The sequence below is a fragment of the Ruditapes philippinarum genome, unplaced genomic scaffold, assembly GCF_026571515.1.
Source record: "Ruditapes philippinarum isolate M1 unplaced genomic scaffold, ASM2657151v2 ctg454_1_1_1_1, whole genome shotgun sequence".
NCBI classification, from domain to species: domain Eukaryota; kingdom Metazoa; phylum Mollusca; class Bivalvia; order Venerida; family Veneridae; genus Ruditapes; species Ruditapes philippinarum.
Genome location: NW_026866640.1, coordinates 76,247 through 102,320, shown reverse-complemented (window position 1 = coordinate 102,320; position 26,074 = coordinate 76,247). Strand labels below are relative to the sequence as shown.

The 26,074-nt window shown below is 30.1% G+C and overlaps 1 protein-coding gene and 1 long non-coding RNA gene across 2 annotated transcripts in view; one reads left to right on the top strand and one right to left on the bottom strand.

Annotated features, from left to right (window-relative positions):
- Nucleotides 1-388: 388 nt before the first annotated feature.
- On the bottom strand, nucleotides 389-6,450 carry LOC132733183 (uncharacterized). The gene is made up of 4 exons (XR_009626139.1): nucleotides 6,385-6,450; nucleotides 2,664-2,717; nucleotides 1,604-1,679; nucleotides 389-955 (listed from the first exon to the last, which is right to left on the bottom strand). It is a non-coding gene; the product is annotated as an uncharacterized LOC132733183 (long non-coding RNA).
- A 1,618-nt stretch (nucleotides 6,451-8,068) lies between these two features.
- LOC132733187 (mediator of RNA polymerase II transcription subunit 1-like) overlaps nucleotides 8,069-26,074 on the top strand; it is a 34,151-nt gene continuing 16,145 nt past the window's right edge. Inside the window, exons 1-8 of the mRNA XM_060719785.1 lie at nucleotides 8,069-8,373; nucleotides 15,125-15,243; nucleotides 17,942-18,020; nucleotides 18,893-19,080; nucleotides 22,197-22,225; nucleotides 22,588-22,659; nucleotides 22,984-23,058; nucleotides 24,633-24,700. Of these exons, the coding sequence (XP_060575768.1) occupies nucleotides 8,316-8,373; nucleotides 15,125-15,243; nucleotides 17,942-18,020; nucleotides 18,893-19,080; nucleotides 22,197-22,225; nucleotides 22,588-22,659; nucleotides 22,984-23,058; nucleotides 24,633-24,700 (688 nt within the window). The 5' untranslated portion in view covers nucleotides 8,069-8,315. The remainder of the gene's footprint in view (nucleotides 8,374-15,124; nucleotides 15,244-17,941; nucleotides 18,021-18,892; nucleotides 19,081-22,196; nucleotides 22,226-22,587; nucleotides 22,660-22,983; nucleotides 23,059-24,632; nucleotides 24,701-26,074) is intronic.

Genomic DNA, 26,074 nt, shown 5'->3' with positions numbered 1-26,074 from the left:
TTGGTCCCCAAATAAAATAAGGCAATACTTCTCTGTTCCTAAATCAGTAACAGCGGAGACATGGGCCACCTCATATATTTATATCTGAATCTTACATAGAAAGAGTCAAACTTATAAAATAATTCACTGCCCAATAGACATACACTAAAGTACATCTCAGGGCCCCATTCTAATTGCTATGCCTTGATCAAGTTTTGTTGTAAAGTGTTAATGTTTATCTGGTATCCTAAAGGTAAGCTAATATGTCAAAATATGCCAACAGTTTTAACATGTTTGTTTACAGGTTAATTAAAAGTTAATTTAAAACTGTTTTATCATAAGCTATAGAAGCTGCTTTATCTATCTTCTCATGTCTGCATTCTTTTGCATAAAAAGAAAAGAAAAAACATAATAACAGAACCTTTAAATCAAACTTTAGAAAATGTTTATCACAGATTTGTATGATTAACTCAAAAACCTAGTAACCATAGTTACAAATACTTTAAAGACTTTCATCTTTGAAGTCACAAAGCATTAAGTGTTAGTAACCATGATGAATGGTGAATTTGTCTGTACAACAAAGTGTTTAACGTCAGTGTTCACTGTTTATCCATGGAACTTAGAGTTTCACTGTCCCTCCCAGATGTTCATGCATGTGAACTCTCCCATTTTCAGCAGGAAAATCCCACTTTCTGTCGCCATATTTTCAAAGATTTTGCTTAAAATAAGGTGTATTTTCACAAATTAAAGAAATTTCCCTTCTTTTGGTGTCAGCATTTCCTACTTTGTTTATTTCAAATTCTAAAATTTCCCTCTTTTTGAAGAAAAATCTCCCACTTGATCATCAAAAAAAGTTCACATGTATGGATGTTATGAACATAATGATGATTGCACGCATGCTGAATGTGCTATTTTGCATTTAAGTCTGGAGGTCTTTCAGCATCTAGGTACTCTTGAACTAAGCTATCCAATGTTTCTGTAAAATATTAAAATAATGATTGACTCAGTTATCATGAGTAAAAGATGTTAAAAATATTGTTAATTGAATAACAGGGTGAGGAAATGTGGTATACATGTGTATATGTTTTAGAAAAAAATGTATCTCATTAATATCAAATTAATTGTATTATACACATACAATTACATCAATATTTACATCAAGATTCAAGATTCAAAACTTTTATTGGCAAAAACATTTTACAATGTCCATCGCCATGTTTGGCGGTTCAATGGTAATTAATTTTTTCATTTGAAGGAAAAGAAAAATAACAGAATATAAAAAAAAAATGTCAAATACACCACAAAAAGGAATAACAGAACAAACAGGATAGACAAACAATGGAAAATCTATATCCAAGGGGAGGTGGTATGAAAAGGTTATCCTATGTTAAGAAATTTAAGCAATTTCTGCCATTTGTTCATGTGTGTAAAAGTTTTATATTTTTATAGTTGGTTGACTATATGTAATTGAATTTATTTTAATCTTTTTGATAGACAATACTGCTTTATGACCAGCTAGCATGCAAATGTATAATCTTTTTACAAATAACTTGCCAACATTCAATTATATAGTCATTTCTGACAAATGTTAGAAACAACAAAACACATATCATATTATACTTACTTTTAGATCCCTCAAAAGCCTTGTCTTTACTAGTTCTGAAGAAAAGTTGACTATTCTGTTGTTGCTTGTATACCCTCTGTAAGAGGAATGATAGAAGATAATACTGTAAATTCACTTAATTTCGTGAGAATAAAATTTTGTGGTTTTATCACAAGGAACATTTTGCGGGAACTTAAATTCGGAAACTGTTTAGTTTTTCTAAAAGGTGAAATGTAAATAATGCAACAGATCGTATGAAATTTTGTCAGATTTTAAATTCCTGGATTGACCATTCCACAAAAACCCTGAAAATTAGTTCCCCACAAATAATAATGACTTTGCAGTAGTTCAATACTCTTGTATCACAATAACAGAACATGAGAACAAACACCAACAAGGAAGGACGACATTCCAGACGCAGCTCCCAATACAATTCAGCAATACATGACTCCCAAAGAAAAGCGTTGCAGGACTTAAAACAAAAAACAGGAAATTAATAAAGAATCTAAGAAAATAAAAGAGACATTAATTAAAGAAGATTATTATTTAAAAAGGAACATATTGAATCATGAACTATAAGCCACAACATTTGTTTACTAATCATGGTAATGTTCAAACCAAAGCTGGTGGAGTTTATATTCATATAAAATTATGTTAAATTTGAACTTCAGGTACAAGAATGAACCTTGGTGTAACCATAAATATTGCTGTTAAGTAATAGCTGTAAATTGTCATCAAAAATAATAATCAAACTTACAGCAGTGGGATAGTTCTTACAGCAGTGGGATAGCTCTAAAACAGTACCATTTACCAAGATGCTAGGAATCATAGCTTCTAGAGTTCAGTAACAATATTAACTCTTACCCTGCAGGAAGTTTAAGTGATCAGCCTTTGCTACCAGTATAGAGCCAGGCCAGCTTGCAAAGATGTACATTCTGGGACAACTTTTGTATTTTGATACTAAAATCCCTTAAAATTTAAATGGACTATTCCAAATTTAAATAACTGCAAGTGCACTACAAAACTTCAGAAAAACAAAGTTGCATGTATATATTAAATGAATACAAAAATAATCACTTACTGCCCCTTTTGGGAGGGACTTGAGTTCCTGCTGAAGAACCTTTTGTTCATCTTTCTGTAATAAAAATAAAAATTTTCATTTGAATTATCTTCGTTTTGCATATTATTACAATATGGAATCACCATGTATAATAAATATAATTATCTTAAATTATACTCATATTTGCAATAAAAATCAGGAATTCTTTTCTGTGAAGTTGTTTGTATACTAAGTTTTAATATCACCTGTAAGTAGTAAAAACTGTAAATTTACAAATTAACAGGTCTTGAAATTTATCACTTAATTTATCTTATGTTTTTCTCTTTAAAATTGTACAGCCAATAAAACTGAATTTAGGTCTGCCATTTGAAAACTGAGTTTTGGCCTACCATTTGACAACTGAAGTCAGGCTTACCATTTAATATTCTTACTCCTATAATCGTAAATTACATGTATTATTATTTCCATTATTTTTAAACATTCCCAGGTTGTTAATTTGTGTTTAAGAAATTAAAATGGGGGTGTGACTTAGCTTTAACAATTGTATGAAAACATTTTTTACTCAACTTAATTCAATTCCACAAACAGTAATCCCCATAATATTACATTTAAGCTTTTAATTTCATAATGCCTCAGAGATGCTTTTAATTTTATTTCTCAAAAGCTTTTGAATTTTGGTGTTCTTTTTTAGTATCCAAAAAGTTACACATTGCTCAAATACCTGAACCATCTTTTTCATTTGATGCATTTTGGCACTGATTACAGTTATAGGGAATTAGTATTTTGTTTGGAAGTCAAAATACTATTTGTTTACATTTAGCTAATTCTATGACAAATAATTTCACATGATTTGCTCTTTTCTTCATGTAACTAGCATATAACATTCCCTAATTTAACAATTATTGAAACATTATAAAATTCATATTTGACTTTACCAAAGAAGTAAAAGATTTGTTTCTGAGACATAATGTGCCCTTGAAACAAATAAAGAATATGGGCAACGTAGCTTATACAACCTCATAAATGCTGACATGTGTAACTACATGTATATTGTATGGTTGTAGGCAATGTTAAATAAAACACCTTAATCCTTTATTATTTTAATAATCTGTGTAAAACACCTTATGAGGACATATATATGAATGTAGCAATCAAATCTTGCATTTTAAAATTCTTTTAATGCTTGTAATTCAAGCAATATAAAACTTGTTTTCATAAACTGTACGGGTTTTGTGATATTAATTGGACTTTGGTAGAATTACAGGATGAGATTCTTCTGGTTTTACCTATCCACAACTTAAATTTAAATATTGTATTGTAACATGGCCAATTATTGCATAGAAAATGGTAATAGGGCATCAAGTGTTTTGATGCATATGTGATGTTTTTTTGTTGTTCTTTTTTAAAAAAGGTATGAAAATAAATTTATGAACTAATACTACTTTGTTTTCTTAAGAAAAATGAAATATCTCATTATATTCTAGGATAATTTGTCACTTGGATATTTACTCTCTTTTTTAAAGTTCAATTACTAGAATAAGAGAGCAAATTACTTATAATCCTCTTCAAAGGCATTTAAAAAAAAAAGCTGCCTACCATTATACAACAAGATGTTGTGTGTAAGGTATTTCATTTATGTAGATGTTCGAAAATATAACAGGGCACACAAAAATCATTAACAGCCAAAACACTTCTACATTCAAGGGTCATAACTCAACCAAACATAATTGAACCGGAAAAGCAGCTGTTAAATATGAATTAGTACTTAAAGCTTACTACCAATCAATCCTGTTAAGTTTTAAATTAAATTGCATTTAATTTTGTAGGTTAAGAGAAGTAGTCCAGACAAACTTTAAAACATAAAAATAATAAAAGTGCCATAACTCTTAAAAAAAATATTGAAATGGAAAATGCTGTGATATGCACAACTAAACTTGGTACTGATCATTCCTGTTAAGTTTGGATGAAATTGCACTAGTAGTTATAAAGTAGTAGTCGGGACAAGTTTTCTTACAGACAGATGGATGGACAGACAGATAACAGAGAAGTGATCTATTTAAGTAGTTGCTACTGTACTTTGTAGCATGTATCATCTATTGTGTAGCAGTAAACACAAAAATCATAATTAGTCAAAAAATGTCTTTTTCATTCAAGGGCCATAACTCACCCAAAAAATCACTCAACCGGAAAATATGTGTAATATGCCCAAGTATTTGAGGCAATGATCAATATTTTTAAGTTTCATTCAAATCGCATTCGTGGTTTTAGAGAAGAAGCATACATGTGAACTTTTTCAATGATCAAGTGGGAGATTTTTCTACAAAAAGAGGGAGATTTTAGAATTTGCAATAACAAAGAGGATAGTTCTCACATCAAAAAAGAGGGAGATTTCTTTAATTTGTGAAAATACCCCTTATTTTATGAAAAATCTTTGAAAATATGGCTGCAGAAAGTGGGAGTCTCCAGCTGAAAGTGGGAGAGTTCACATGTATACTTAGAAGTCCAGACAAGCTTTAAAAATCAAAATCATTAAAGGCCTATAACTCTGACCAAAATCATTAAACTAGAAAATGCCGACGATATAAATTGTATGCACAACTAGACTAGGTGGTGATCATTCATGTAAAGTTTATAATGATGAAATTGGACCAGTAGTTTTGGGTTGATTGATTGATTGATACAAAAAATATATAATTGTGTATATATATATATTCACAGATACTTGGAGTGTGGAACTCAAAAGCACAAATAAAATGTATATTAGTCAATCCAAACACATGTACTGATCACATTTATACTGTGCTCCTCTTAGTTCACGATACTTAACACTTTAAAACAGTAAAGAACACAAACAATAAACTTACACTACAAAAACTGTCATAAACTGTATCATTTAGTCATTTTTCTGCTATATGACACAAGGAAACAACAATATATTCAATCAAAATAAGTTTTAATTTGTCAGATGTAGACCGTGTGTCGGCCATTTTGAAAACATTTTGTCATCATTTAACTCGCGGTAATGGTGTTTTATTTCAGTTTTTTCATGTTTCAGTTAAAATTTCTTTATGTTATTTTGCATAATTTTAAATATTAACAGTATCTTTACATTGTAACTCAAAATTTATTTTTTCAACAAACAAGAACATTAAGAAAATGATGATTGTTTCAGGCGTAAGCACAAATTTAATGGACTATGATTGTTTTTTGCAGAAGTTTGTAAAATGTTGCTCAGTTTTACGTAAAAATCTTTAGATTTAAATTATTTTTCACAAAAACTTTGTTGTTAAGGTGTTTGAATAAAATATGTCAATTTTGACCAATTTTAACACTGGTCACATGAAAATATGCCATTACCGCGAGATAAGTGATGACGCGGAATTAGTGATGTTGAGTATATAAAAAAAAAATCTATATCTGTTTTGAACACAGATATACATACAGTCTATTCAACTCCATGGTTTTGAAGAAAAAAAAATCATATTTCAACGTCTATAATAATACACTATATATGTGTATATATTTGGGTAGTCTGGGCAAGTTTTGTGTCTGCCGGACGGACACAGAAGTGGACCCTATATGTCGCCAATACTCAGTAGCAGACAAAAAATTACATCGTTGGCAATAAAAAATTAAAAAATGAAAGTCAACGCGAAAATCAATAGCACAGTCTCACCTAAAGCTATGTCACAAATGGAGTTCAACTTAAAATCTTTTATGTATACATTTAAAAAAAATGTACCTGTCTCTGTTTGATGTCCATTACTAAAGTAAAAAAAGTCAAATGTTCAATATTAAGAACTTGCTTTCAAACCGGAAGTAATAATATTAATAAAAGGGAAGCAACTTTTACACATTGAAAAAGTATATTGTCCTATGTGTACAGAACGGTTTGAAATAAATAAATACATTTAGGACTAGATTTATTTTGATTCCATTTTTTCTAAACATGTATGGAATCTGGTAAATCTGATTAGTTGTAAATACATTGCTGTGATATATTAGTTGGAACAAAACGATGAATATAATCTATTTAAAGAAAAACATGCATGTATACAGCATTTATTTCCCTTGCTTGTTCGTGATAAAGCTATGTGCACATTTTATATTGTTAAACAGATAAAATTAACCATATTCTATATAGCACTGCCTTTATAAACTATATTTATATGCTCTTTTCAATTTTGGTTAAAAGAAGTTTGTAATTATTTTGATTCTCTAGGTTTATCAAATTATTTGTTTCAAAACAATATTATGAATATAGAATCTAATATTGTAAATAATCCCTAAACATTTTCTAGCAGATGCCATGGAACCATAGATTTAAATCAAGACAAATACATTCAAAACTGGCAAAGCGAGGTCAATAATTTATAAATTCACATAAACGAATGTATATAATGTGTTTATAGAATTATAAAGATGAGATGTACTTTACAAATTAATCTAGCAAGAGACGTTAAAATACTATATGTCTCTGATCTAGCCAAACAGTTGCTTCAATATCTAGACGTGAGTTGAGAACTTGCAATCTTTACATACTGCACATGGAACTAGGAATGAATTTCACTTTTAAAATTATTGATTTTTTTTAATTTAATATTATTTCTTATGATCACTTTCAACAATAAAAGAGGAAAATTTTATAAATTACAAAAAAAGTTTACTTCAAACCCAAATAAACTAATTGTTAACCTCAATACGGTTATAAGAGATAGAACTATTTTAAAAGTTAACTTGTGCAATATTTTGTAGTAATATAACGTACCAACCACCTCAAATAAAATTTTACATCTGTACGTCGTTCGTTGAATTTGGAGGAAATTTATTACGCTGTATCATATGGAGCTAAATATTTATCTGTGGCTGTATATTTTTTTCTGTTCTCTGGTAATTTGTTTTTTTTTTTATTATGAAGCGTAATAATAATTGCATGTATACACACCTAGCTATATTCTTCATATTTATAGTCAATTGGTCATTTTGTAAGGAAATATTGTTGTAAGTTTCCCCAAGTTCGTTGAAAACGCTAATATAATACAGTACATGTACATGTATATATAAGACATTGAAACCCACTTGGAACCATTCAAAATGTTAGGGTTTTTTATACCATGCAAATAAAACAATAATTTTATTACGATTTTCAGTAAAGTTTTTAAACCTCATAAATATGTTATATTTTGATTGATTAATTTATCTGATTTATATGATTGTTTTCTGCATGAGCACTTGTAAACGGTAAAACATTAATTACATTCATTTTTTTTTTCAATTAAATATTTATATATAAAACATCCTCTTTAAACGATTTTGTTTCAGACTAGCCAACACTTTTTTCTTATAAATTTTAGGATAATGTTATGATGAAAAATAAAAAATTCGTCTAAAAAGCATTTTATTAACATATCGGAAGTGACGTAAAATCTAAATTGACCAATAAAAGCAATTTGTGCTGATCGGTACTTGTTTTCATTTTGACGGGCAGTGTTTTTCCGTACCCTATTTCAATGGATATATCTTAGAGGTTGCATTTTCTTAAATGTACCAATAATCAGACATGTAATGTGATTAATATCTGAGCTAATTAAGTGCAAAATGTGTCCATAATGTGTAGAATTTCTGCAAATTTTGGACTGACACTAGAGGCCGCTTGCTGATGTGAGATCAAAGATGGCTGCCGAAATGGGGCTTTCCCCAGAAATCTTAGAAACGGAGGCCTTTCCTCCAGGTAATTGTACTAACCCGATTTATGTTCCGGTTCGTCAAACTGTTTCGCATATTTCTCAAATATTATGACTTTCAATAGTATTAACCTTATCTTGAAATGCCCGAACTTGATGCAGTGTCCAGAAATGAACATCGCTTTACTAGGTCACTTTTTTGACACAATTTTGCAATCGATATTAATTTCTGGGAAGCTTTATTAAGAATGTGACATCAGTGAGAGTGCTTCCAGAAAGGGTTTCACTAAATGTGATGCATATATCTATATGTCAAGATGAAATTGATTTCATTTTCTGTTATAGTTTGTTTACATGGTTGTTTCTGTTTCTATCAGTTTATTTATGAATTATAGAAAGTTGGTAGACCAAACTTGTTACAATGTCATTTGTATATTTAATTAATCATTTATATAAAACAAATGAGCTGTTAAACGCTTTGGTCATGAATTAGTGACTGTCAACAATAATTTGGGTTAAGTTTCAAACATTTATAAACAAACAAGATCTGTACAAGAAACTTTATTTAATCATTTTAATATTGGTTTATATATAACAAATAAACATTATAATAGCTACAAGCTATTTACCAGAAAACATGAACATGAAATAAGCTTAAAAAGTAATAATGGCTGTTAAAAAGTGTTGATCATAATGTTAATGTATCAAAAAATATATGTTTTATATTATTATTATTAGTATTTAATGATAATCTTTTACATATATTTGTTTATATGAACAACATGTACATTCTTTATTGTAATGTGAAAAAAATCAAGAATTTATTAAAATGTTACACTATGATTAAATAAAAGATTTAACTCGCAGAGAAATCATATTTCAGAATAAAGAACTCTTAACAGTTTAATATACTGTATATCTCCTACAGATATTGTAACCTATCAAAAGTGATTGTGACTTTATATATAAAGCCGTCTTTTCTGTAACATGTGCGAAATGGGAAACACTATTGTAAAGAAGTGATTATATTAAGATTTGAAGAATAATTTTTAAAACCTTGCAGCCTCTGACAAATTATGCTGTTTTCTTTATGGTTTAATCCACATGGGAAAGATTTCCCACTCCACACACTCCTTTAAGAAAATATTCGATCAACACATACTGACAAATATCTCCATCTCCACTTACATTTAACAATACCCTAATTAATATTTACTCGTAAACTACATTTTAAGTGTTGATATGAATAAGGCTAAGTCTCAAAGTGAGCTCTTCTAGAGAAATTTATATCAGTTCAAAATACATTTCACTATTACATATATTATGACTATGAACACATCGGTGACTGCTCACTTTTTACCATACATTTTATAATTACAATATACTTTAATCTTTAACTGTATACTTACACTCAACAATATCACACACATTTTAAGGTTCATAATACGGCCATTTCATGTTTTATATGGTATCTAAATAGTGAACCCTCCAGTCAGAGAACAGCAATTCACTTGAAATCCAATTTCGGTATTTATTATTCCATGGGGGTAAAGGAATTGCAAAACGTGAAACTACCAGAAGTTGATATTGATATCAATTTAGTGTCTTAGGGTGTCCGTTTGACCCTTGAAATGACTCTTTGACCCTTCAAATTTTCAAAAGGCCTGATTTGACCCTCAGGATTTTAACTGGAGGGTCAAATTTTGTTAAAATCATGGGGATTTTACCTTGAAGTCAGTAAAACTTAGTCAAAATAACCCTTAGGATTTCATGGCAAGTGAACACCCTGTCATCTATTTCTATTTTTTCTTTAATTTATGGATAAAATGCATATAAATTTGATTATTTTGACTGTAATTTATCAAAATAATGTACTATATAATTGAGTCGAAATTGTACATACTTTATGACTTATGATATCCATCAAACAATTGTGATCGCGGTAATAGTCCCATTTCAAAAACCCGTAACTTGGCGAAAGTTCGCGAAACTTCGTGTTTGGATTAACGATAATTGGCAAGGGGACCTGAATGTGCTCCAAACATAATTGGACATGGAACCTTAATCACCTCTGATAAAGAGCAGACAAACTTATCACTCATAATTTTGCTGTACCTCTGGCGAAAGTTTTCAAACCCATCACTTTAGCAGGTACTTGCATTGCCATATTGCTCGTTTGCGAGCAGGCCCTTCGGGAGCCAGCTTTTCGAGCTCACCATTTTACAAAACATAGCCTCCTTTTGATGACTTCTTTTAAGCATAAAAAGCAGCATTGTGAAATTCTGTGACAAATGAAAATATGTTGAATATATTGACACATTACAATTTTAGTTCTTGCTGTCAGATTTTAAATGTATTAAATTAAATATATCTAATATTTTAAGATTGTAACTTGTTGTTCATCAGCTATTTATCAGGAATATTGTAAAACAAAAATTTCAAATTTGTAATTTATGGTAGAATTTACTGTGGTTGATGTAACCTATTGAAGACACAGTTTACATGTATTTGACAGACATGTCCATTTTAATGTTGGTCAATATCTAAAAGCATATCTCTTTAAATGATTGCCATTTATAATCGTGGATTACCAATCAACATTAATATTCTAAGTTTCAAATCTTTATCACTAATATTGTGTGCAGCAAACATAAACTAATTTGGGGGTCACCTCTAAGCACCACAGGGACCAACATGCAAATGCCACTCTGTGGATCCAAAATGAATATTTGCAAAATTATTTTGAAAGAATATTTTAAGCAATCTAGACTTTGAATAATATGTTTTATTAATGGAATTAACCTTCACTTTTTGGTTCTATAGATTTTTACTATTCTTATATAATAAATTTAGTAAAATGTGTTCAATTATTGGTTGCCTTTGAAAATTTATAAATGTGTTTTTATTATTTTTATGTTATGTAAAAACAGGTGTTAACACTTAATTAAGGTGACATTTCTATTGCAAACCTAAAGTTGAAATAACTAGAACAATAATATTGCAAATAATGAATTTGATTCTATTCTTATTGTTCTAATACTAAAAGAAATTAAAGAAGTGCTTAAAAAACATTGTAAATCATAAAATGAAAGATAAAAATGAGCCGCGTCACGACAAAACCAACATAATGGGTTTGCAACCAGCATGGATCTAGACCAGCCTGCGCAGTCTGATCAGGATCCATGCTGTTCCCTATCAGTTTACTTGTAATTAGGTTTGTAAGCAAACAGCATGGATCCTGATCAGACTGAGTGGATGCGCAGGCTGGTCTGGATCCATGCTGGTCGCAAACCCATTATGTTGGTTTTGTCATGGCAAGGCTCAAATGCATTTTAAGAATGACTTTTACATTATTTGCTTTATCAAACAGGAAAAAAGTTGATAGTTAAAAATTATAGATTCAAAAAGTAAAGATTGATAAAATATATCAAAAGGGATAACTACTATAAAAATATCTTAATATCATACTGTGAAATACATGTACATGTACCAAATTAAGGTCGAAATGAAGCCATAATGAAAGTACCTTTTATGATCCCTCCAAAGCATTAAAATCAGCAAAATTACATGAAAATTGCCGAGTCTGTTTGATTTAGTCTGTACATGAGGGATAATGAAAACGTGCGACAGCCACTAGCACTGGCTGGAGTACTTAATTTTCAACAAGTGCTGGAATCACTGATCCCGAAGGACCAGAAAAATATAACAACACTGAAGTGAAGTCTACATTATATTGTATATATTGTATAATTGATTTTCTATGACACTTTTATTTTATTTTACATGTACAATTAAATAAAGCTCTGTAATGAAACACACTGCCATATGTCACAAGATTGATAGAATATAGTTGATAATGCCTGTAAATGTTATTTTTAATATATTGTACAACTTAATGGCAAATATTTAGAAAATAAGTTAAGTAATGGTGGTATTTTATTTTTATTTAATCTGATTTAGAAAAAATATATATGAAAAAGTGCTTATGGATGCCTTTTGAATCAGTTTAATTCATGTGCCCAATTTGTTGAGAAGTTGATATGATAGAGGATTATGTACACAAAATGTTGGGGCAAGTATAAATTTTGTTTGTTGAAGTGGTGATGATTAGAAATATTTATTAGTGTCCGTTATTGCGCTTCACATGTCATCAAACAGGAAAAATGATACGAGTTTATTTGATATCAGATCTAATAATTGGAATTACCCTAAAAAGTTTAATGTATTATTAATACTCTGAGGGAAAAAAATTTTTTTCGAGGTTCTATTTATACATTACACAAGAACCATTCCAGATTAATGCGGCTAAGGATCACTAGCCATGTAGGTTTGAATCTTCCCTCAGGGGCCGGGTTTTTTTTTTTCTTGAGCAAGAAACTTTACACTCATTGCTCAAGACTGGTTGACCCGGTTCTAGGAAAGGATTTGAGAGTATAAGCTTATAGCTTCCTTAGCACAATCAAACAAAACTAGATTCTGTATAAACCAACCATTCCAAAAAGTCTGTTACATCAAGTGACTGAGAGAGATAAAAAAAAGTAATATTGATTGACAATATTGCATATAATTAATTATATTCATTATAGCTGCTGTGAAATAACTCATTAATAGTGGTTTTAAAAGGTCAATGCAACATGGACTGATTTGTAGGGAGATAAGTGTTAATATTTCTGTTTTAAGTTTTGGAATATTTAATTTGGAAAGAATTCATAGTGTGTTAATTCTGAAAGAAATGACCTTCTAACTACATGTTATGACTTAACAGTTTGAAGCATTTTTGATATTGAAATTTACTATGGACTGTTCGAACATTAAAGCAGAACCCATTTGCATAATTTCATCGGAAAGAATTTCAGATAATGTATAATGTTTATCATCATAATTATACTAACAAAATCAGTAAAAGGCATTGTCTAAATTTTATGTTATTATTTCTTTAGAGAGGTATTTTTTTAAAGCAATGGCCAAAATTGTACATGTTAGATGTATTACAATTTCTCAAAAAGTCACAAAAAATAAAAATCATTAGTTTAATATAATATATACATTTGTAAGTATAATGTACAAAATATACAATAGTGAATACACAGTGTCAAGATCATACAGATATGTCATGTGGTCAGGATGTATTTCAGATGGGTCATCCTGGAGTGAGCGTATATAGTCCAATGATTTGGTTCTGATTTTTAAAATAATGATCTTACTGTTACATTTTAGTTTAGTTATAGATTAATCTTAAATGTATGTTTAGTGAGTTTTGAGTTATTTTTATTACAGACTTGCCTTTGGAAGGAAATATTAAAGGAAACAATTTTATTTATTTTATTCTGGAAAATAAAATTTGATTCTGATACTTACTTTGTGCCATAAAATATTCATATAATGTAAGAGTATACATGTACTTTGATATAGGCAGAGAATTACATGAGAAAAATGTTACCCTAGCCCTTAAGCTGCTGGAACCCAAAGTTTTTAACCTTTGCCACTTGTAGAATTCAAGATCAGCCAGCATGACTAGGATCTGTACCATTTGTATTCTATTTGTTTAGTGCATTGGTATTGAAATTTCTTAATCTTCAAATGAACTGTTCCAAATTTAAACCAAGGCAAATCCATTTCACAAATTTCAACATGTTAGAGTGTTAACATTATTGTTTAATAGCCGTAATCTTATTTTCTCTATGTGTAATAGTGGACATTATCTAGGTCAGAAGAAGAAGAAAAAAGCTGTGGTTTGTTTATAAAGCTTTTGGCTGCTTGTGTTTCATTCATGAAGCGAAAAATCCAATACTCTAGTTGTGTCTCGTATGTTGTCTCCTTTACTCCTCCAGTATGCTAGCCTCCACGCTCCTACAACTAATTAGACCACGAATGTTCATTAGTTATAATCAATACATGGCAGTCAGTTTCCCAATACGGCATATTTCGAGGGTGGAAAAAAAACTTGACATTTTTACCGTCTTATCACTTGTGTAACAAGAGTAACTGCTTAAATTTTCGCCGTTTTTACCATTTCAATTGATAGGCATTTTTATGTTATGAATGTCCATTATTTTGGTCAATATTTGTTACAGAGCTTCTCAAATGATGCTTGTGGTGGGTTCACTATTATACTTACAGCATTGTTGTGTTAAGTTTCAATAAATACTTCATTGAAACTCTCACCTTTTCTGTTAATAGACCAGTAAAAGTTTGAAGTACTAAGAAATTAACAATAGCATGATAATAGAAATAATATCTGCATCTTGTTAACATATAATATATTGCATGGAATACCTTCCATTCATCTGCTTAAAAATAAGGTAGGGCTGCATATATAATTTAATATGTAGGGTACTTTTATAGGACAGCATGAAAAAATGGTTAAATGTTATAAGCAATATTTTCTCTTTGCATTAAAAAATTACTTTTTGAGGAAGTTTGTTTTGTATGTTTGGGAATACATTGGCTATAGCATGGATCAGTGTAGAGGATTTTGGGATATTTTGTCATTTTTGTGCTTCAAAAAGAAGCAGATAGATCAAGATTGGATAGACTGACTGTATGATAATTTTTGTTAAATGCAAGTTTTTAAATAAGAAGAATGCAGCATCTGAAGTCAGGCTCTATTAAATGAATATGTTAAAATGAAAATACTTTTTGGACTTTGCAGGTACATTTGTATTTGAAAATCGGAATAAAACTTGCAGTAGTTTGGTCCATATGATAATGTTGAAGCCGGTTTGTAACTTTTGCCTTTACTATTAGGTGTAGAAATATAATTGATGTTTTGTTATTGTTGTTTTTTTACTCTTTCAGACAAGGTTCTGGAGAAAAGTAAACCTCGTTCTGGCCTTATGGAGCGTCTGCGAAGTCGTTGTGGTCAGCACAAGTCTTGGACAGACAGTGTGAAGGCAATCCGTATGGCTATTGCAAACGTAAGTGAAATAATAACTTAAGATGTACATGCCTGTGTTAATGTAAAGACAGAAAATAATTTGGTTGTCTCTCAATACAAGCCAGTTTGCTCCATAAGGCAAAAAAAGTTCTGTTTTGCATCACCCATTCTACTGTTCTTGCCAACCCCTTTTTCGCAATCTTTGCTTTACAAGTGTATAGAATTATAAGGAAAAAAATAAGTAGAAAAAATGGATAAATTGATAAACAATAATGCTAGCAACTTATGAATAATGATATTGCTAGTTGTTATAACAGTTTGTTCAAAGACAGTCCCTTTTTAGCTAAAGCAAGGTTTAAAACTGAAAATGAAGCTCTTGTGTCAAATTAACACTTTCCATTTGAAAGCACCTACAGCATCCACATAGTTATTACCAGTTATTCAAATCGGCCAGAATCTCAGTATTTCATTGTTATAAGATACATTGTAATTTCATAGTAATCAAAGAAAGTGAGAACCTTGCATTATTGAAAAAATTATATTTTATTTTATAACACTGCAGTGTCTGAATTTTTATAATTGACAACCAACAAGTGAAAAAATTAAAGAATAAAAGAAAGTTAAGATTAGAGGTCAATTTTGATTAGGATACTGGGTTAAAACAGTCAAAAGAAATAAGTTAGATTGGTTATAAAAAGACACACAATCTAGATTTCCAGAAATAAAATAACCTTTTTTTTTGCAATTTTTGTCAATATTTATACAAAATTTGTCTTTGGTCAAAATTCATTTTATTCACAATTTACAAAATAGGACTTAAAAAAAATCCCACTTCAGGAAACCTGGACCCATTACTAAAAGTGTGTAAAATCAGTTATATAGTTGTGTTTCTCAGCAAAACATGTTGATAATTATAATAATATTGAATATATATTAGAATTAAGATATGGCATTATGTAACTACCAGAAAAGACATCAAAAATTGTAGAAATGCAAGTCATTATATTATGACCATACATGACAATGTTCGGAAACCTTAATTTAAGAATTTCCTAGTAACCTAGGTTACATACAGACTTAAATACAGTCTTGTAAATATATGGATGCCCTCGCATGATGTAAGCATGAAAAATATCAAAAAGTTATATATATTTTCTTTGATGTGACAGCTTCTCTTTTGGCTCATTATCCATTCTTTAGGTTAGTTTAGATTTATGTGTTCTTTTGTTGTAATTTATTTTTGTATTAATTTCATATATAAAAAATGATATACCTGTTTTGATTTTGATTAAGTGCAAGATTGAGGCAATATTTTATAACATCTCCTAAATAGTGACTGTGGCATGTCCAACATAATTAAGTAAAACCAAAGGTTAAATATTAATTGTTTGTCTCAGGCCATTCAGTAATTTTTCAGTATTTCTGATATTCCTGGAGTATCTAAGTATTTCAGATGTTCAGAGGTATTCCTATTGTATTACAAATGGGGCTAAAAATCGCACATAAAATATTCAATTTAGTTCTGAGTATATTTCTTAATATTATACATTTCAGATTTTTCAATTTTAAGTGCTCACTTGATCTATGTAAGAATTTCAAATTTTGTCCCTCAGTGGAGCTCCCTTAATAATGATATAAAATCATGCTTGGTTTAGACATAAATAATGCAGCTGAATAGAAGAAATTTATAGTATTTTCTTGATAATATTAGATATCAACAAAATTTAGATAATATTAATGTCATTATTGAAAAATAATTAGAAATTTGAGCTTTTGATCAATAATGACCCACATTTATTGATATTGACTTTTTGTTAGAATTTTGATACAGTCAATATTGAAATATAAAATATAAATCATTTAAACTACAGAGAAATAAGTGCATGGTTCACACAGTTTGTCATGGAATATAATATTCATTTCATACTGAGTTAGTAACCTCTATTCTTTTTTGTATTTAGAAATTAAAAAAAGAATATAATATATACTATATTTGATAAAGTGTTTGGAAGGATTATCCACATACAGCTTAGATTTTGCATTAACTTTATAGGGACATCTTGAACAAAAATCATATGCCTTAATTATGCCTGCCATTATTATTAATATTAAACATATCTGTTGGATTAACTAGGGATTTTTCTCAGAACTGTGTGTGAGTCCCTTTAAATGTCTTGGAATTTGATTGGAATCAATGAAGTAAGTTAAAATGTGAATGGAAAATCTTTATTACCTATTTTATTACTTTATAAATGAAATTGATAGGAAAATTCAATAATTTAGTAATTCCAATTTAATAATTTCAGGTATTATTACTTGCCTACTGCAGACAAGATATGAAATTCTTATTGAATCACAATATAAGGCTTTATGTAAATGTATTGTGTAAAGTTGTGTCTTTCCAGGTACAATAATTGTGTACTGTAGGTTGATATTTGTTGTGCAAAAACAGGATATATTCAATATTTGAGCCGCCTCATGACAACCAGCATAATGGGTTTACGACCAGCATGGATCCAGACCAGCCTGCGCATCCGCACAGTCTGATCAGGATCCATGCTGTTCGCTTACAAACTCTATTACAAGTAGAGAAACTGATAGCGAACAGCATGGATCCTGATCAGACTGCGCGGATGCACAGGCTGGTCTGGATCCATGCTGGTCGCCACGCATTATGTTGGTTTTGTCGTGACGCGGCTCATTTTATGATTATATTAACACGGCTGATTTTGTTACAGGACAAGAGGTTGCAGGCAGATGCTCTGGAGAAGTCGTCAATACAGAATTGTCTTGATAAGCTACACAGGGCTATGAAAAGTAAGTGAAATAATCATAATTGTATCATAAATCACTTTTAAGATTCTTCATTTCTGACTTATAACTGTTTGGATTTGATTTGATTTGTGTGAATTTAGTTTATTGCCTATGTTTATGTGTAAAAAAGTTATACAAACATGTGTATAAATCCTAGGAAGATACAAAACTGTGTGCTGTGATTCTTTGGCAACATAATTTTCTCATCTCCTTGTGCCCTTGCCCCAAAAGTGAAAGAAAACACTGGCAGTTAAGTTTTTGAAATTGTTTGGGCAGTATAGCTTGAGATTAGTGAAATATCGTATTAATATGATAACCTGTTAACCTTTACTCTGCTGGCAGCAACATATATAATCAAGCAACCAGTGTAGATCCATGCTGTCTGATCATTGTCTACAGTCTGCACTGTTCACTATTCAATCAATACTTAGTATTTTGTAATCTTAACCAAAAAATGCTAAATCATCTTACAGTTACTGATTGGAAAATAGACATTTAGTATGGTAAAAAAGGAAGTAAATTTTTTATAAGGTTATACTACTTAAAATCATACCCATGTTATGTAATAAATTTTTGAGTAGTGTTTACTGCATAAGGGAAGTATATTATATATAACTTAAAATGTTTCTTTCTTGTTTATCCTTTCCCTGATGAATTTTTTGTTATAGACTAATCACTTGACCTTCTTTGATTTCAGTATGAAAATAAATAAAAAAAATGAGGTACCACAGACTATGCAGACCAGCCTGGTCATGTACTGGTGACTAAGGATTATGCATTTCAGTTCTGGCAGAATAAGAGTTAATTTAAGGATTTTATTTGGACATATAATTGGTAATATATGCATGATTTATTGTTTTTTTTTTTTTTTACAGTCACAAATCAACAGTCTCTGATCGAGCGTCTTGACCTGATTTCCCGGCAGCTTGGAATGATATTTACACCGCCATCGCACTCTGATAACCAGCTTGTCCTGAGCTCGGAAATGTTCAAGGTCGTTGTAGTGCTTGAAGGTCAAAGTGGCATCAGAGATGTCAAGGTTGGCCATCAAGAAACTCCAGTTGTAAGTATGACAAATGATATACATGTGTAATCTGTTTTAGTTAGTTATAATTGTACATTTTAGGATTATTATAAGTGGTAAGTTGGGGTCAGTTTTCATGATTAGATGAGGAATTCTGACAAATTCTTCAATTGGATATAGGCCTTTATACAGCCCTTATATTGTGCAAAAAAAATCACTGCATATATCGGGGGGGAAAAATATGCTCAGATGTTTCATATAACTAAATTGTTTAAAATAGACTGCTATCACTTTATAGAACAAGATTTAATTTGTTTGTCATCAGAATTCATCAGGGACTTGTTTTTAATCATTTACTATTTATAGATTTGAACTTATAGTATGGTAATGTATTGAAATGGTGAATTAAAGTCAAAGCCCAGGGGTGCTAGAAAATGTCTCACTTTGTGTTCTCAAATTAAACATGTATATGTATACATGTAGTGATATGCTGGGTAATAATCAGGATGATTAGACTTTGTGTACATGAAAGTCATCATTCACCAGTAAAGCTGGAAAAGATTATTATGGCCTTTATAGTATTAGTGTGACTTGAAATGGGGACTTAACCCCCCCCCCCCCCCCCCCATTTCCGTCTCCTCCTTTCTCCAAAAATAACAAAACTTAATTCTTTTTTAAATTTGTGAGTTTATTTCTCAGATAAATAACTATTATAGCACATCTTTTAGTCCTATCAAAGTTGCCAAAAGTAGTAAAACTTATAAATTTAATTAGTGTTTTGTCATTAGCTATTAATTTAAAAAATATTCAAAAGTTTTATGTTAAGTATGTGTTAAATACTGCCACATGTGAAAAATGTTTATTTTCATACCACTAAATAAATATAAATCCCTTATTTTTAGAAAAAAACATTTATTGCTTTATTTTCTATTTATTAATAATTCTATTTTATGACCTTAAGAATCTAAATACTTCCTCTTTAATTTTTAAGTATTAGCTTAATTTAGACAAGATATTCCTACTGCTCAGCACTTCAAATAAAACTCAATAAATACTTGATGATATATCAAGAAACATTGTACAAAATATTATGGCATAGAAAAAATCAATAAAGTACCAAATAAATTTGTCCTTAAAAAAAAGATACAATGCTTTATCAAAATTATTTTTCCAAACCACTCCTGTTTAACAAAATACAATGGCCATTCAATGCTATACCAAAATATAAAGGGCAATGTCTAAAGCCTTAAATAAAGGAAATATAAATATATATATATGGGGAATAAAAACTTCAATGGGTGAGCAAAATTTGTATTAGTACATAAAATTGAGTTACAGATTTTCCCCTAGCCATCTCACAAATAACACGCAGAGCTTTCAACCAGGCTATTTTAAATAGAAAGAATGCACAAATAACTCAGAAGATTAAATTTTATATACATGTAAATGTAAGTTTCAAATTGCTGTAAAGGAATGGAAATTCTGAAATGGCGGACAGGTTTTGGGGGGTCCTGGGGATGCACTCTTGTCTTTGTAAATAGCCTGCCTCTTGGGAGTAGAAAATCTGCATAAGAGAAAGCCCTGGAGTTATGTCTTGATCCTAAAATAAAAGGTTAACAGAGTGCTAATTGATATAACATCTACTGTGCATATATAGAAAAATTTAAAACCGTTTTAACATACGTTTTATGTAATATACAAACTTTCACAGCTGAGGAAAATTTAAAGCTGCACAAATATAACGTGTTTTACGTAACAATGCAGACAGCTGTGTCATCTACTCCAGTGAGAAAATCAATATACGTCAAAATATGTCCGATGTTTATTGTTGAACATGCTTCAAACTCTTAAAAATCAAAAGAAAAAAAATTATTTCCATATTTCAAACATCTCGTTAACTGCATTTGTAATTGTTTTATGTGATGTATTGATTTTAGAAATTTCTTGGTTTGGGTTGATGGTACATAGTAACAAATAATTGGAATTGCCAAATTTGTTTTGAGAATTTTTTGGTTACTATCTTAATATCCCTTTAAAAAGAGGCACATCAACATATATATATGGTAAAGTAGGCAGTTGCATTTATAATCATGATTGTAATACAATTTTGTAATCAGGAATAGACTCTTGAAATATACACTTACAATAGATACAGTTTTTGTACTTCAAAATGGACACTTGAAATACAAAAAATAATGAGTCCTGGAGATTAAGTGTTTATATTTTCAATGAACACAATTTCTTTATCCTTTATATGCTTGTCGAGTAAATGAAATCACAGGAAAATAATGTTACTATTGTAATTTATGCACTGTATTCTAGTATAATTTACCTTTGCTTTGTTGCCAAGAATGATTTTTGTCTTAAAAAAAAATTCTTACAGCACTTCTGAATAACAACAATTTAACCTTACTTTGCTGGAAAACTAAAAAGTGACAAGCCAGCTGTATATAAAACTAGACCATCTTACACAACTGTGTAGTCTGACCAGCTGGGCTTCCATTAAGTTCCAAAATTTGGAAGTCAGAAACTGCAAAATCTCTCATTGGAAGTTACATTTGTGACATTATATAATATAGATAAAAAAGAAAGGACAGCATTACTTTTTGTCCTAAGCCAGAATAAAGGAGTAAATAACTCCCAAATTTCTACTAATTGAAGCCCTGGACCAGGCTCTATACTGTTCATAGCTCAGCTACTTTTGTATTTTGATATTGAAATCCCCTGATATTCTAACTGTTAGAGTGAAGACCTTTGTTTAGACTAGGACAGCACTTGTGTATGCACTGGCCTAACTCTATACTGGTGGCAAAAGCTGAGCATTTCAACTTTCAGCGTTAAAAATGGATTTTTCAAAATTCAATGTAAAGTCATTTGACCTTATATAATTTCTGCATGATAATAGTTAAGCTGTGTTTTAGAGTAACAATTCTGTTGTTTGTTCATGTGTGGAGTAATTGTTATACGGGTAGGTGTCAGAGGTCAACTTGTACCAGTGCTGATCAATTGTTGAATCTGTGATGCCAGTTACAACAGAAATGTGCCATAAGTATAGAGATTGGCCATAAACAAAGAAAATCTGTAGATATTCTATTTATTAGTTTGTATTTAATTTCATATTAATATTTTCAATACTTTATCTTGTATAATTTCAGAGTTGTGAAGATTTGGTGGAAGTGCTAAGGTGAGTGTAAAATTAAAATATTTTTAATTTTAATTGTTATATACTAATTATACAGAAAAGTCTGATAATTCTATTTTTGTAAAAGCTAAATTGCTGATGTATTTTAACAAGATTAAATTTGTTGCAGGGTTTCTGCATGTTTTGTCACAGCACCTGTAGCTGCTTTTTGAGTCACTTGTGCTCAATCATTTCAGCTGCAGGGTTTAAATCCCCCTCGGCCCTGTTTTTATGTACACTTTAAGTTGTAGAAGGTAGCCAGCAGAACATTTCAGTGAATAAATGTGATTTTACACTTACCAAACAGAACTTAAAATAATAAATTATATGTAAAAAATGTCTGATTGTTTAATTATATTTTACAGTAAGGGTAACTTTGAGGAGTTTGTGAGTCATCTACAAGGGTTACTTGCCATCTATAGTATACAAGGAGACAGGTTTGTTTTCTGATTTCTTTATTATAACATAAGTTATCGCAATGAAGTATTGAATGTGAAGTGTATACAATTGATCAAAGTTATAAATAATGTTATGTGACTTGAACTAGTTCTTGTTCTTCAAGATTTCAGTTTATTCTGGAAATAGCCAGAATAGTGTTTCTGTTCTATTTACAGTAATATACAATTAGAAGAAATTATACCTTTAAATGTTTCATATATATATAAATGGAATATTATTTTTCTCAGATGAGTAACTTGAGAGATGAGTAACTTGAGAGATATGTTATTAGACATTCCTTTTGTTGTATATTGTGTATATAGGAAGCAGAAAAACAAAGGTTACCTGGCCTTGTCTTCTCTAGAACATGATCTCAATCAACTTGCACAATTACAGAGGTAAGTGACTGTCTGCAGTTTTTCTGTCTTCATTTCTTGAACCAGAAATATCATGTTTGAACTAGTATCAGGCAGTAGCAGTCTAGTGGTTAACCCTTTCACTGCCATAGGGACGGCTTATGCCGTCCCTGTTATTTTCGGCGTATTTGCCATATGGACGACTTTTGTCGTTTCTATAATGATCATAATAATAATAATAACAAATTAATAATAATAATAAAAATAATAATAAATATAAAGAAAATTATACCATCAACAATAATTATTATTATACTAGCATATTTGAAAACATACATGTATATAATTATTATAATACTTATAACAAATAATAATAGTTATATTAATTAATAATATAGTAAATTCCTAGAAATCCCTCTGGCAAATAGGTGATCAATAAAACAAGGACCCTCTGGCAGGGAAAGGGTTAAGGTGTCTGCCTGTGCCTCTCAACCCAGGGATTGTGGATTCAAGCCCTACTTGGGTAGTAGCCATGTTTGTTTTCATGTCACCAGTATTGGTTTGTTCTGGAATGGAGACTTTTTCATATGAATTATTAACTTTCTGAACTTTTGAGCTTAAATGATGTTAAAACAAACTTTGTACACTTTTTGTACGAGCCAAGGTAAACAATCTTTTATCCATAACTTTCTAATAAATCAGTAAATTTCACTTGATTTGAACTATGGTCACTGTTTTGACTTTGTGTTTAATTAATTGGTCATACTGTTTCTAATACGAAAATTAGGTAATAATGAAAATTCCATGCATACTGGAATTTCTAGTATTTGCACTAATGTTGGAAAATGTCATGGCACACCCCCGGTTTAAGAGTAGACATATTTTTTAAAAAGACATAATTCCACGGCCTTAATGATTGAATTGGGTACCTACGATGATGACATTCTGCCGGTATGAATCAAGTTGTGAATTAATAAAGTGTTGTTGTTGACAGTTTTTAAAATGCACTATAAATACAGAGCCTTGTTACTGTCAGATATTCTAGTTTGTCTGGCAACTAGTATAAGATAGTTATAGTGTGACAGTGGGTTTGCTATGGCATTTATGCAACTTGATATTATGTATGGTTGATAAAACTTACTCAAGTTGATGGTCAGGTCCATGGGGTCCAACCTGAAACCTGGGCTCAGACCTGGGGCATATTTTTTTTCAAATATATGGATTTTTTCTCAGAGCTGGATGGTAACAATTCTATCTTGCTATACGGTATTTTTTCCAAGATTTTTAACCAATGGTTATAGATATGTTTATATAAATTATCTTTGCAGTTTGTTGATAAGATTATTCTTTGTACTGTTAAATCAGCAGTTTTTATGAGGTATTTAATTTCGAGAGTGAAAATAAATGCATCCTTAGTATTTATAAATTCCACAGAAATGAAAGTAGCAATTTGTAAATAATAAAAGATGCTAATTAGTCTTTGACAATTTTGTGAAATATTGACCTAACAAAAATATCTGATTTTACAGTAAGTTTGAATGTTTGTGTAGATCTAGACTAATTTTCTGATTAACTTTATTACCAGATTTCTTCAGAAGTGTATATTTAATTTTCAGTTCTATTAACGGGGTGGCAAATTACATTCATAAGTCTCCATTAGGGATTTTGTTACCTAGAAGAGGAGGTAGGTTGCAGATTTCATATTGACTAATTGTAACTAATTAATATCTGTAAATGGTAAGAACTTTTAACAAAGGCTAGCTTATTTGTCCACTATCAGATTAACCAGAGTTTAGGTTAAACCTCTGTCAGTCTGTCCATCCGTCCACCAAATCTGGATCCAGCGATAACACAATAAGTACTGTTGAGGTATATGTTTCTTATTATCACTTAAATTGTGTGTGAGAAGGCTCAAATATTTCAAGAATTATGTCCCCCTTGAACTTAGATTTTTAGATTTTTTTCTTTCTAGAGGTGTAAACTTTGTGAAGTTGATAATTATAAATTATTGTTTACTCAAACTTCTTTATTTCTTAAAGGATTTTCTTCAAACTGCCACATCATAATATTATGACAAGGTTTATAAATCTAGTGTCCATATTTCAGCGATTATCTCTCCCTTAAACTGTGAATTTTCTTTATTTATTCTGTACCTTTCTTATTTCTTCATGGATTTACTTCAAATTTCAAATATGTGTTAATTTCCAACACCTACATCATATGTGATAGGATTTATAAGTCTAGCACCTGGGTTTCCATGGTTATTTTCATTTTGAACCTGGAATTTATTTGTAAATTGTTATATTTTTGTTTGTTTTCTTCTTTGTTTACTGTAAATGGTATATATTTGAAAATTGTTATTTTTTCACATTTCTTCTTTGTTATTATATAAGGTGTCTACTTTAGACTTAGGATAATTATTCTTTGTCATCACTCACATCATGTATGACAGTGTTAAAAAAAGTCTAGTATTTTTATTTCAAGAGTTAAAACTGTTTCCCAATATCACTTTTAAAGAACTTGTAACTTTTCCAACAAATTTACTTAAAATAGGGAAAGTTAAACATTAGTTATCAATTAATCTTTATAAAATTGGGCATTTTGTTATCTATTGTATAAACATAATTTCTTTGTTGGACAGGGAAAGTTTACACATTACTATGATACAGACAAACTAAGAACTCAAAAGATTTTAGTACATACAAGTCTTCCACAATGGCATAATTGAATGGCCATGGCCCTTCAAAATGTTGCTGAGGTTCTGACCAGTAGGAGACTTTTGTATTGCTTGCAATACCTTGATAATTGTTTATTCAGTCATTGGGCACTGTATCTTATATATGTTCAAAAACCTAGGTATCTTGAATTCTACAAGTACCTAACTTATCAACAGGATATTGACCTATGTAAAGACTTAAAAATTTGTTTGCAATATTGTCATTATTTTTGGTTATAATGGAAGAGTTCACTTTTACCAAACTTGTGAGATTTTTTTCCATTTGTCAGCAATAATTTAGTGTAAAAATAATATTTTAATTACCATACAAGAACATTTCCT